This window comes from Odontomachus brunneus, unplaced genomic scaffold, assembly GCF_010583005.1.
Source record: "Odontomachus brunneus isolate Ranch 3 - 2012 unplaced genomic scaffold, Obru_v1 Obru_scaffold_196, whole genome shotgun sequence".
In the NCBI taxonomy this organism is placed as follows: Eukaryota; Metazoa; Arthropoda; class Insecta; order Hymenoptera; family Formicidae; genus Odontomachus; species Odontomachus brunneus.
The window spans coordinates 345,323-358,453 of record NW_022639646.1 but is presented as its reverse complement, the minus strand read 5'-3'; the positions used below and the strand labels follow the sequence as shown (position 1 = coordinate 358,453).

The 13,131-nt window shown below is 29.3% G+C and overlaps 3 protein-coding genes and 1 long non-coding RNA gene across 7 annotated transcripts in view; 1 reads left to right on the top strand and 3 right to left on the bottom strand.

Moving 5' to 3' along the window:
- Positions 1 to 6,425, bottom strand: part of LOC116851895 (thyrotropin-releasing hormone-degrading ectoenzyme-like) — an 11,069-nt gene extending 4,644 nt beyond the window's left edge. The window contains exons 1-6 of the mRNA XM_032831788.1: positions 6,307 to 6,425; positions 4,454 to 5,004; positions 2,967 to 3,425; positions 1,519 to 1,702; positions 1,119 to 1,278; positions 715 to 796 (exon numbers count right to left, since the gene is read on the bottom strand). Coding sequence (XP_032687679.1) covers positions 715 to 796; positions 1,119 to 1,278; positions 1,519 to 1,702; positions 2,967 to 3,425; positions 4,454 to 4,989 — 1,421 coding nt within the window. The 5' untranslated portion in view covers positions 4,990 to 5,004; positions 6,307 to 6,425. The remainder of the gene's footprint in view (positions 1 to 714; positions 797 to 1,118; positions 1,279 to 1,518; positions 1,703 to 2,966; positions 3,426 to 4,453; positions 5,005 to 6,306) is intronic.
- A 12-nt stretch (positions 6,426 to 6,437) lies between these two features.
- Positions 6,438 to 7,638, top strand: LOC116851934. The gene is made up of 3 exons (XR_004379671.1): positions 6,438 to 6,554; positions 7,130 to 7,323; positions 7,401 to 7,638. It is a non-coding gene; the product is annotated as an uncharacterized LOC116851934 (long non-coding RNA).
- A 413-nt stretch (positions 7,639 to 8,051) lies between these two features.
- Positions 8,052 to 9,209, bottom strand: LOC116851927. Its single transcript, XM_032831858.1, has 4 exons — positions 9,070 to 9,209; positions 8,595 to 8,900; positions 8,420 to 8,498; positions 8,052 to 8,222 (listed from the first exon to the last, which is right to left on the bottom strand). Exons 1-4 carry the CDS (start codon positions 9,186 to 9,188, stop codon positions 8,088 to 8,090), a joined length of 639 nt encoding a protein of 212 aa, XP_032687749.1. The 5' UTR covers positions 9,189 to 9,209; the 3' UTR covers positions 8,052 to 8,087.
- Positions 9,210 to 10,281: 1,072 nt separating this feature from the next.
- Positions 10,282 to 13,131, bottom strand: part of LOC116851892 (glutamyl aminopeptidase-like) — an 11,000-nt gene continuing 8,150 nt past the window's right edge. For all 4 annotated transcript variants that reach the window (XM_032831778.1, XM_032831779.1, XM_032831780.1 and 1 more), the window contains 5 exons: positions 12,110 to 12,384; positions 11,701 to 11,894; positions 11,229 to 11,525; positions 11,060 to 11,138; positions 10,282 to 10,867 (listed from right to left, as the gene is read on the bottom strand). In XM_032831778.1, coding sequence (XP_032687669.1) covers positions 10,733 to 10,867; positions 11,060 to 11,138; positions 11,229 to 11,525; positions 11,701 to 11,894; positions 12,110 to 12,384 — 980 coding nt within the window. In that variant the 3' untranslated portion in view covers positions 10,282 to 10,732. The remainder of the gene's footprint in view (positions 10,868 to 11,059; positions 11,139 to 11,228; positions 11,526 to 11,700; positions 11,895 to 12,109; positions 12,385 to 13,131) is intronic.

Here is a 13,131-nt window from a genome sequence, read left to right as displayed (position 1 = left end):
TATATATATATATATATATATATATATATATATATATATATCTATTATATTTATTATTATTTATATAATTTAGTCATACAATATGCAATACAAACCTGTAAGTATTTTAAACCTATAAGAAATACTGATAACAAATTGTAATATTTTTTAAAATTAAACATTTATTGAAAAAAAACAATTAGAAATGAATAAAGAAATCAAAATTATTTTAATAATTTTTATATCTCTGTAAAATAAAATATGAGTTAAATAACAAAGGAACAAATAAGGTAAATTAGAACAAACGTTGCCGTTGTAACAAAAATTAACATCATTTTAATTCAAAATATTATTTAATTAATTCCAACGTGTTTCAGTCTTCTCTCTTCAACGACTAACGTTTTATATATAAATAATTTTGAAACAATACGTTATTGAGGCTGATTGGTTCAAAATTATTAGTACATGAAATGTTAATTACCGTAGAAAGTTTAGAATAAGACCGAAACATTCGATTTGTGTGTGTTATTAAGTAAGGTTGTGAATTGAAGTTATTATCGTTAATTTTTGCCATAACAGCAGTGTCTGTTGCTCTTATTTGTTTCGTCTGTTTCTTTGTTAGTTGATTTAACATCTCAAGAGCTTTAACATCTTTTAAAGAAATAGGCTATATAATTATAATATTACTATCTATATAAGCTATATAATTATAATATTACTATCTGTCACACTTACCGTGTCCATACGTATTTCTTTATGATGTCTTCAAAAACTTCAGGAGTGAAAATGTTGAGCAGCATACGAAATAAAATAAATCCTATAATAAAGATGCGTATGAAATTAATTTAGGATAATTGAGAATAATAACTACTTGATGTTTGAAGCATCCGCGATGAGGAGAAAAGCTCGATCTTGTCTCTGGATTGGTACTATTATCTTTCATGGATTTCTTTTCGACGTTTCATGAATATTCAATTAACTTTTTCAAAGAGAGAACAACTTAAAACTTTCAAGTCACACCTCTCTCCTATAAGAAGTAAACGAAAATTGGACGAAATGTCGAAAACAAATCTACGAAAGACGTGGTACTAACATAAAAACCAAGCCACATAACAGTGGTTATATTTACCGAGTCTTACCTTTCTTGTGATGCATGAGACAGTAAAATAGTGTATCTATTTCAGTCCTGTCCTTAGATTCACATTTAATAACCTTACGCTGCTCGAAATTGTCAGTTTCTATAGCTGGATGCATCATTTGGACCGTAAACAGTTCCATTAATCTATCGTTTTTCCGCATCTAGAAATAGCAAATTATATTCATCGATTTGCCTCCAAGGGAAAAATATTAAGGGAAAAGTTTCAAGTTAACAGAATAAATAACGCTATCTCGCTAAAACGGTATCTATAACGGCTATCTCAGTGAAAAACGTTTATAAACATTTAAGTATTATTCCAAAAAGAAGTGTATTTTGACTGCAAAAGCAAATAGCGTGCATATTATTAATTTTGGTAACATTAATTTTTGATCATAAGATACCTGGTCTACAGCATAGTAACTATAGAATGACGCCAGCAGTTCGTTTATCAGCCGTTCATTTTGTTTGTGCCGACCAACTAAATTAACGAATATTTGACGTGCCATTTCATATGTTATCAATTTCGCAATGTCAATTGTTCGACTTGGCAAATCTGTATCTTTATCATACGTAACATCTTCTTCCCTAAAATGGAGAAGAAGAAACTTTTTTTTATCAAAATTCTCCTTACCATTTATGTACACAATTCAAAACATATATATACATGCTGAGAATATATGTTTTGTAAACATTGCAAGTATTAACGCAATTAAACATTATAAAATGTTATTTAGGAAACATTATTTGGGAAGAAAAAGTTAAGAGAACGTTTTAAATTTCTTTTATTCTGGCTAAAATTTTGAGATTATATATATCTTCTGTGACCATATTCCAGTTATACCCTGATTTAGCAACGACATATTCTCATTACACGTTGTAACATATGTATACTGTATCTCACATATTAAAGAAATTGTTACAGCACTGAGATGGAAGTTTGTAAAAACTGGTAATTTGTTAATCCTTTCAAAAGTATTTTGCATTGTGCATTGCATTTTATTTTGTTTCAAGAAAAAACTTGTGAAACTTTTTCTGAGAGAAATACACGGAATGTATGTAGCTTGTCTGACAACACTGATAACACACCCGTTATGTGCAGGTAGAACTTATTGAACTGAACACAAAATTTCTTTACTATTTGGTAAACAACCATTATAACGCGCAATCATGCACCGATGTTCTTTAATTAATAACTAAAAACCTATCTATTTTAATTATTTGCAAATTGATAAAGAATTATTCAGTTTTTGTTATTTGATCTGAGGTACAAAGACACAATAGCAGACATCACCATTATGGCTTATCTCTCATATTGCGCATGATCTTTCATCAAATTTCTTTAATTAATATATAATTTAATTAATATAATAATTCAAAATTTTACGTGATTATTGATTTGCGAAATGGTAAAGGAATTTTGCGTTTAGTTTAAAAAGTTCAGTTTAATACAATGGGTATATTATGCATTGTCAGACTCCTTATATGTTTCATTTACTTGTTAGAAAAACATGTAAAAGTAAAATAAAGTTAATTAAAATAATAGTTAATTAATATATGTATTATACATTTCGCGCGTCACAAATAATAACATATGATAATAAACTTTATATGGTTTATTTTACAACCAAAGTAAGTTTTTATACGTATTAAAAAACTCGCAAATGCCTGTTATATTCTTTTAGTTTGTAAAATGCGAAGTGTTAAAATTAATTTAATTTTTTAATAGAGGCGTGCATATTTTTTCCCAGCATATCCAATTTTAGCGAACATATGCGTCTTATCGACCGTAACGGTATTATTGTATATTAACGATTTAAGTGAGAACAATTTAACAATGTATAGTTCGTACCTGTAAATAGCGAGTCCGAATCCTCCCATGGACTTTAAAGGACTATTCGGAAGTATGATATGGTCTATCTTCTGAAACTCACTCTCTATATGCATCTGAAATTTCTGTATAAGATACGACATCGATTGATCTGCTATTTGGTATGCATATGTGAATGCTTTCTTCACTTTCGGTTGGCTCCACATATAATGGATACCATGCTTTTCATAACTCTTCGTGACACCATTAACCAGCGCAATAGCTAAGGAATAAGTTTGAACCGAGGAAAAATCTTCATAATGCGACCATTGCGTGCCAAATTCATCAAACGATATCCTTCGTGCAGGTTGAGTGAAAAAAACCATATAATCTGTAGGATATTTGACTGAGACGTTATAAGTTGTTTTTAATATCGGGTCGTCCCAGCATGGGAATAGTGATCGTGTCCCGTTTCTCGTATATAGATTCGTGAACAACCACCTGTCGCAATTTAAAGAGGTGCCTTTGTTAAGAATAAATTTCCTACCGTTATCATAGTAAATACCATGTAATAGTAACAACGCATGAATGTTATAATTTCTCACTTAACAGTGTAAGAGCAATATAATAACTATTGTACATAATAGTTACATTGTTGAGTGGAAAATGATAAAATTAATGTAACGTTACTTTTATTCGATATTCGCGAGGTATATAACTTAAATACGTGAATTGGCACACGCTGGTAGAATGGCATTGATAAAATACGCTTTATATTAAAAAATGTTTTATAGCGCTTTAGACGCTTTATACACTTCATATAAAGGTCACAATGTATTGTAAAACCCAAACGATTTATACGTGTGTGTAATGAGTTCTCAACTTATTAATAAAACGTTTTGTATTTTTTTTCGTAAAATATTTTTGAAAAAAAACATTTTTATTATGTTCAGATTTTCTGGATCCCGAAACTTTGAGCTCATATATACAGGGTGTCTCAGACTCTCATGACAACAGATATGGAACGTATTAAATAATTCATAGGTACAACAAAACGAAAAAAACTGAAATACTTTAAAAATGTCCTCGTATTTTTTGTCATGGTTGATATTTTGCTTATAAGGATTAAAGATAAAAAGCTAAAGTTGTTGCTTTTTTATAGATATATCTATTACGAATTATACAAATAATGACACGAATTACGTTTATACTTGATGTCTATGATGTCTATATTTTTATATATATTATTTCATATAATTATTATATACACACACACGTATATCCGCTATAAATATTGTATGCTCCATTGCGGAGGATTTGAGTGAATTTCTCAAAGCTTTTATTAAATTTTTATAAAATGCGCAAAATATATTTGAATATATCCTGGAAATTTCTTAGTAATCATATAACAGATTATATGAAAAATCATAATAAAATTTTCTTTAGAATACCAACATATATAGATATTGATCAATAGCTAGAAATAACGTATGTAAATTTATAATCAAAATTGTTCATTATTCACTTACTTATTCGCATCCTCAGTCCAAATGTATGGATAAAATATCTTTTCATTTGTATGTAAGTTAGAGGTGTATTTCATATGTAAAGAATATCGTCCGTCTAGTAGGTTGTCTTCAAAAATCAGATTCAGGATTTCATCGCAATATGTAAAGTTCGCCAATTTATAAGTTTTTATGTTAACTAGTTTACCCATCGTTGAATTAATCCTACTAATTACTGTTTGTTTAATGTTCGGTTTCAATCCACGGGCGTACAGACTCAGTCCGTACAGACCTTTTTCATATTTCTTATTTGGCGGAGTTTGAGAGCGACTGAATTTCTGTAATGGTGAATCGTTAAGGTTAAACATGATATCGACTTCACCTAATATTATTTTCATGAGCGGCTTTATTGTGAGACGAATGTTATATCTCAATGGAGATATTTCAGGTAGGGATAAAGGACCGATTATGTTTGGGCAATCTAGTATATCCCTGCCAGAATTACTCATTGCGACGGCAAACATCAAGACGATGAAAAGTTTAAAATATATCGTCCCCATTTTTGCCCTAAATATCTGCAACAATAATTTATTTATTGCGTGAGAAAATCATTAAATATATATGAAAGATAAGATAATATATATAGATAGATAATAGATAATATATATAGATAAATATATAAAGATAGATAATATATATAAGATAAGATAAGATAACACTATTGTTTTTAATTTTTATTTTTAACAGATTAGAAGAAAGAAATTAAGAAAAACAATCGGGGGACGCGGAGGCAAAAATACCATCAAAGTTGCGATAATATTCCATTAAAAGAGAAACAATACATGTTGGAGATGAGAATTATATATTTACATTACTTCTCTCTCTCTCTCTCTCTCTCTCTCTCTATATATATATATATATATATTCCAGCTGAACAAATAATTATCTTAACATTCTACTAAAATCTCGTAAAATTAGAATTAATCGAACAGCGAAAGGAAACATTTACGATTGTGTATATTTATAAATATTAAATATTAAAAAGAAATATTAAAAAACTTACGTGATATTAAATACGCGGTAATGTACAAAACGCAAAATAAACACGCAACTGCTTGCACAGCTTGTGTGTGATACCGGAATTAAAAAATCTTAATCTCGTCGTCAGTATACGTCATATGCAGTACATTTAACTAAGGCTGTAATAATTCTTCGCGAAAAATATTTATAGTAAATACTAGGATTAGTGATTTTTACTTTATTTCTTAGTATATATAAATACAATTTTGACACAAAGTGTTTTATTCGAAATCACGGCCGCACACGATAACCGTTAAGCAAGTTGTATGTTTACATTCAAGGTCTCTCTCCAAAAGCGGAACAATAATATACTTCACCTTAAATGTTTAAGACTAGAGAATAGAGACTATAGAGAATAGAGAGAGAGAAGACTAAGAATAGATATCTAACAAAAGATTAGGACGAAATTCATGTTGGAAGAACATACAAAATTCGCTATTAAACTTTCTACATATTTCCAGTTGCGTTACGTAAAGAATGCAATTATATGTTTTAAACACAGCGGTGCATTTCACGCGGAACGATGATACTCTCCAATAATGGAAATAACGTTTGTTTTATCTGTTTCTTTTCAGAGTGTGTTAATTTTTTAAAATATTTACAATATGCTAAAATCCGAAAACGATGCTAGAAGCTTTTGATTTTGCGATCTTGTCACGTATGCCGAAAAAATAGATAAATACATCTATAGATGAATATTCATAGATAAATATTTCTAATATAGATAAATATTTCCGCATAAATAAATATTTATAATAACTAATACGTTGGAAAAGTATCGATTGTGATTGTCTTACCTTGTCGACGGAACACACGAAATTAACAACGATAACAGTATTTCATGTTACATTTATACATAATGTCACTGACGACAACACTAAACCGTCATCGTCACATGTGAGAAATGTCCCCTACCAGTAAACACGTACGCACATGAGTGAGATCTACCAAGTGAAATATATATAATTATTGTTCGATGTGCTTTATCTTAGAAAATAAATGTCATTAAACGCAAATGTCATTATTAAACATTATTTAATTAAATGTGAGTTATCTGGATGAAAAAAAAGTGTGAGAGAATATACGCACTTAGCTAATGCAATTACTGGTAGTAATGATTATAACGATTGTGATACTGACAATTTTGAAGCATCAGTATCTGATTAGAAGTGGTTACTAATGTTTAGTTTTTTTAACGATTCGCAGACATAGTTTGCAAAGTATATATCTTACATATTACAGTCAGTGGTATATTTTTTGCTACATTATATTCCAAGGGTACAATAGTTTGTTTAAATAAATTATTAAGTTTTATTAAAAAATATTAATATATATTTCCAATTTTCATTTTCTTTGCTGAATAAAACGCATTTGAGCAATTAAATCTTGACAAACAAATAATTAAATAAAAGAAGATAAGCAGAAAAGCCATTATCTTTCATGAAATATTACTTATATAATTTTCTAAAAATGGTAATGATAAATAATGATCTGTTTTTTCGAAACTCCACAACATCGACGCAATTCCACAAATAATATTAAATAGATCAAGCATTTCCAATTTACTGCTGCGTGGCAAAATGTTTTACGTTACTTTATTGAAACATGATTTACATACAGGTTTAAAAAGCAAGATTGCCAAAGATGACAACATGCTGGCATCTACGATACAAATATTGATCCATGTCAAGTAGAAAATATGATATTGTATTTTTATTAGCAAGCAATTATGTGAATAAGACTTGAATTAGCCCGCAGAAGGACAGAGCGCAATGAAAGCATATATAACGACTCTACTTGTTTGTGGAATAAAGGTCGTTTAACAATTATCTTGAATCTTTCACGCATTTGTCGACTTTTGACAGAACTGTTTTATTCATTCCCATTACAGATACCTACGGATTATTGCAGGACAAAGCTTTAATACCCACACAGCATAAATCTTCAAAAAACGTTCTAAAGACGTTCTAAGGACATTCATACATCCTAAGAACGTCTTAGAACATTCTCTGAAGATTTTGTGCTATCTGGGATAGAAGAAGAGCAATACTTATGATAAAACATTCAAAAACACTGTAAGTAATGCAGTTTAGAATGTCATAAGAATAGGAACAATTAAAGGTTTCTGCACAGAAGAGTTTATTAAATAATAATAACAAAAAAAACAACAATTTGAATACAATATGCATAATAGTTCTTCTGTTACGAAGCACGTATATACCAAGAAAGTCCCTTTTTTACAATAATATTCGTTTATTTTTTAATGTATTTACTCATTCTTTTCAAATAAACAAGTCTTCCTCGTATTTAACGAACGATCACTCATCTATTACATAAATAGTAAAAGGGTGAATCTTATTTTGTATCAAATGTAGGTCTTATCTAAGTGTTTGGTGTTATGAGAAGCCAAGCACATATCACATTTTAGCATTCTTAATAATATTAAAAATTTGTTTGTCATTTCGAGAATACATTCTTAATGATAACTGCAATTACATGACGCTTATTTTGATCATTCCACATGATGTTGATTTGTTCACTGATGCGGGAGATCATAAAGTCGATCTCTTAAAGCATTTTAAACTCGATCATGAAACATTTGAAACTTGCTCAGCACTTTCATTAGATATCTTCTCCAGTTGGTAATCATTGAGTTGAATGATGGGGCTAATTCAATCTTAATCCAAGAGTATTTCTCTGCATATTCTATTATCTGGAATAGTTAATTGAGTACTTAAATCGTTATAACTCTGTCGACATGACTATAACAGGTTACAACACATAAATTTCTTTTTTAATATATAAAACAACTTAATTTACGCAATGTACACGGAGAAGCGTAATATGGTTAAATAGAATTACATTTGTGAGGAATAAATAATTTAAGGAATTTTACACAATAAAATTTACCATGTCAAGATCCCCAAACGAATACACATTTGTAATGATGTCACCTAACAAAATACCAAGAGGGAAATCATGTGAAAACCTGTAAAATTAAAAAAAGATTCGATTTAACAGAAATAAACATTGCTACATAGCATTATAAGGATAAACAACATACGTTTATCACAGAAAAGAATACCTATTCATTATTGCATCAATATTGTTGAGCACGAAAAGTAGCACATCCTTGTTCTTAACATGTTTTCTTATAACATCACGACATAATAATCCCACAGATTGTTTTATTTTCTGGAAATAGTTTGTCCGTATAATCAAAGTTAAGTAATGCTCAATAATCGAGCTATTTTCAGTACATAACAAATACTTTAGGAACACCTCCGTATTAGTTTTATTCATAATTTTATTCAGAAACCTTTTCCATATATCTAAATTTACTAACTTCATCCCATCACAAAGTATCCAATATCTCCAATGTTCCGGAATTCTGCGGAATATGTGAAAAGAAATAAACGCTTGTGTGTATAACGACAATTTAGCATTTGATATTATTTCTTGGTCATATTTAGACAAGAAACGATATCGAATGCTACAGTTTAGCTATATAATTTATCAAATATATTAAGGGAATATGTATACATTACAAGAAGACTTACTCGTCTAGTTCATCATTATCTAAATAAACCAACATACGTTGAAATGCGGCATTTCGACACATCCGATGACCAAATTTACAAGCCCACTTTCGTGCTAAATGTCTCAACGCTTGTCTCATAGCATCATCCCATGGACTCGCTTCGTATCCTAGTTTGGTAATTACTGGACCCAGTAGTTCCAAAAAGTGTTCCTAAGAATCGTACATTATATAACGTTAATATTTTCAAATCATCTTGTTATTTAAATATCGTTTTTGTGTCTGGTTGATGTGCGAAATTTTTTTAGACTTACAAGTCGATTAATTTATGATATCATGTCTTCTCTTAGACAACCGTATACATGTTCTAAGCATCCGTATATATCTGATAAGCATTATCCATGAAATTTTTTTTACTCACCTTCATACGATTGCTCTCAGGGAATTTAAAATATTGTGTCATATATGACAAAATGTTAAACATAGGGTACCACGTTATAAAATCTCTGTCTAACTTTAGATGCTTCGTGATATTGATGAAGATATAAGTGTCCATTATAACAGTAATTCATATTCCACTATTATAACATATTGAAACAATTAAATCTTAACAAACAAGTAATTCAATAAAAGATGATAAGCACATGAGCCATTATTTTTCATAAAATATTAAATATATCTCTATCAAAAAATGACAATAATATGGTATTTTTTTAGAACTCCACGACATCGACGCAATCCCGCATATAATATCAAATAGATTAAGCATTCCCAACCTACTGAAATTTATAGTGCGTAATAAAATATATTTCATTTCTTGAAAGGTAAATTGCACATAGGATTAGAGAGTAAGATTACCAAAGATGACAGCATATTGGTTGCTGCGATACAAATATTAATTTCATGGACATCAAGTGATAAAATGTGACATTATATTTTCATTAACAAGCAATTATGTGAATGAGATTTTAATTACTGCAGCAGAAAAAGTATGTAACGACTCAAGAGAATCCACTTGTCCACACAACGAAATGAAAATCGTTTAACAACTGTATTGAATCTTTCGTGCTGTCACCGACATTTTATGCGACTGTTTTATTACAGTTTACAGATTCGTAAAAAGTATTGCAGAACAAAGGTTTATTAGAATAAAAGCAACTACCATGACAAAACGTTCTAAGACTCTGCAAGTAATACAGCTCAGAATGTTACAAAAACAAAGCCAACGAAGAGCTGCTGCAAAAGAGTTTTTTTTATTAAATAATAATAACAATAAACAACAATTTCAATACAATATACATACATAGCTCTATGGTTACAAAGCACGTATCAGTCTCTTTTTTAATAAATTCTCGTTTATTCATTAATATATCTACTCGTTCTAAGTAAATCTCATTTAACGAAGCTAATGAACGATCACTCATCATTATGAACGATCATTATTTAAATAGAAAAAGGATGAATCTTATTTTATGTCAGATATGGTTTTGTATAAGTGTTTGATGTTATAGGAAGCCAAGTAGTACATATCACATTTTAGTATTTTAATATTAAAAATTTGTTTGTCATTTCGGGACACATTTTTAATAATAATTGCAATTGTATGACGATTATTTTGATCATTCCATATGATGTTGATTTTTTCATTGATCCGGGAGACCGTAATGTCGATGTTTTAAAGTATTTTAAAGTGGATTATGAAACATTTGAAACTTGCTCAACACTTTTCTTAAGTATGCTCTCCGCAGTTTAATCAATAATTTAAACGATGTGGACGCATTACCAACAAGCCAAGTGCATTTACTTGCATGTTCTTCTATCTAGAACAGTTAATTAAGTACTTAATTCGACACAACTCTGACATTATGACAATAGTAGATCACACAACATAAATCCTTTTTAATAAATAAAACAACTTAATTTATGCAATGTACACAGAGAAGTACAATGTGGTTAAATGGATTTATTTGTGAAAAATAAATAATTAAGAAATTTTGCATTATAAAATTTACCATGTTGAGGTCGTCCATAGAATAGATGTTCATAATTATATCACTTAATAAAACGCCAGGAGGGAAATCTTGCTGAAATCTGTAAAATTGCAAAAAATTCAATTTAACTTTAGTAGTCACTGCTACATTTCTCAAGAATAATGTATTTTCGTCACAGAAAGCCCAATACCTGTTTTGTATTATACCAAAATTGTCGATTACAAATTCTAGCACAGGACTTCTCCTAACATGTTTTTTCACAATATTACGACATATTGGTCCCATAGATTGTTTTATTCCCGAGAAATGAGTTGTCCGTATTATCAATTTTAAAAAATACAAGATAATTGTACTATTTTCAGTACATGGCAAATATTCTAGGAGCTCTGTGTAATGCATACTTTTATTCAAAATCATTTCCCATGTATTTAAATCATCTATCTTCACCCCATCGCAAAGTATCCATTCCTTTGACGTTGCTGGAATTCTGCGGAATAAGTAAAAAAATAAATAAATAAATAAACGCTTGTGTTCAACGATAATAGTATTTGATATAATTTCTTAGGCACATTTAAAAAGGAAACAATGTCAAACGCTAGAATTCGGCTCTATAATTTATCAAATGTATTGGAGGAATATGTATGAATTACGAGAAGAATTACTTGTATAGTTCATTCTTATCAGTTGTATAATACATCAAACGGTTGTATGCTGTATTTCGACACACTGCGTGACCAAATTTACAGGCCCACTTTCGTGTAAGATATCTTAACGATTTTCTCATATTATTATCCCATGACCTGTCCTCGTATTCTATTATTCTAATTGTTTCACCCAGGAGTTCCACAAAGTGTTCCTAAAAGACATACGTTATATAATGTTAATATTGTCAAGTCACCTCACTTAAGTAGATATTGTTTTTATGCGGATTGGTACAACGTATGCGAAATTCTTTTAGATTTACAAGTCGATTAATTTGTCATACCACGACTTTTTATTTCTTTTAGACAACCATATACATGTACACATATGTGCTACCAACTGATAAGCATGAAATTTCTTTTCACTCACCTTGATACGATTGCTCTCAGATAATTCAAAGTAAGTTGACATATAAGTCAAAATGTTAAGCATAGGATACCACGCTACAAAATCTGTGTCCTTCTTTAGATGCTTAGTGATATTGACGAAGATATAAGCTGGGAGTTGATTCATTGTTGTGAAATAATACGCATCATTTATGAGTTGGGCGCGGTTAATTGGAGGTATATGTGAGAAATTGTTCTTTTGTAAGTAATTTGATATCAGTAGCCAGTTCCTATTGTCGTAGTTAACACGATAATAACCTGTTGTAAAAGAAATTTTGTTATATTATTTTATTATTATTGTTTATTATTTTATTATTTATTAGTTTATTATACTTTATTAGATTATTTCTTATTATTATTAGCGTTTTACACTTTGATTGCACTTATCGTGAAATGTTTCATAAGGATTCTTTCACTTGTAGCTCAAATATAGTTCAGTTTTGTAAAAAGCTTTAATAGAAATAAACATATTTATATATAATAAATATATATCATATATTTATGAGATTTATGGAACGGTCGAAAATTTCATAATACACAAAACTTAATACAAAACACATTCATGTGCACATAGGTTAAACTAAATTGGAAAAATGTTTTCGGAAAATGTCTTCCATTATTTCTGCAAAGAACAGTTATTAACATGTTCTTTGCAGTGTAGATCACTCTAAAATTCCTGTTCTCTAAAAACCCATTTGATATTTTCACTCGAAAACAAAACGTCATTGTAGAATATTTTTTTAATTTATTTAATAATTTTATAATTTTATACTATATATATATATATATATATATATATATAATATATATATATATATATATATATATATATATATATACCAGGTCAGTAAATATGAAACCGGAATTTGCTCATAGCTGTCAATGTAGTTACCGTCAAACCGCGTCATTGGCGCCATTTCTTTGTTGACATCTCTGACAAAGATTTTCAACTCACAACAATACAAGTTTCATACAACAGCATAGTTTGTAATAGCGTTGAACATG

Excerpts from the sequence above, each read along its gene's own strand:
- LOC116851927 (XM_032831858.1), bottom strand. The coding sequence starts at position 9,188 with ATGAGACAAGCGTTGAGACATTTAGCACGAAAGTGGGCTTGTAAATTT. Across the intron at positions 8,499-8,594 it reads ATTGATGCAATAATGAATAG|GTTTTCACATGATTTCCCTC; the intron begins GTATTCTTTTCT and ends TTAATTTTACAG. Across the intron at positions 8,223-8,419 it reads CGTTTGGGGATCTTGACATG|ATAATAGAATATGCAGAGAA; the intron begins GTAAATTTTATT and ends TAACTATTCCAG.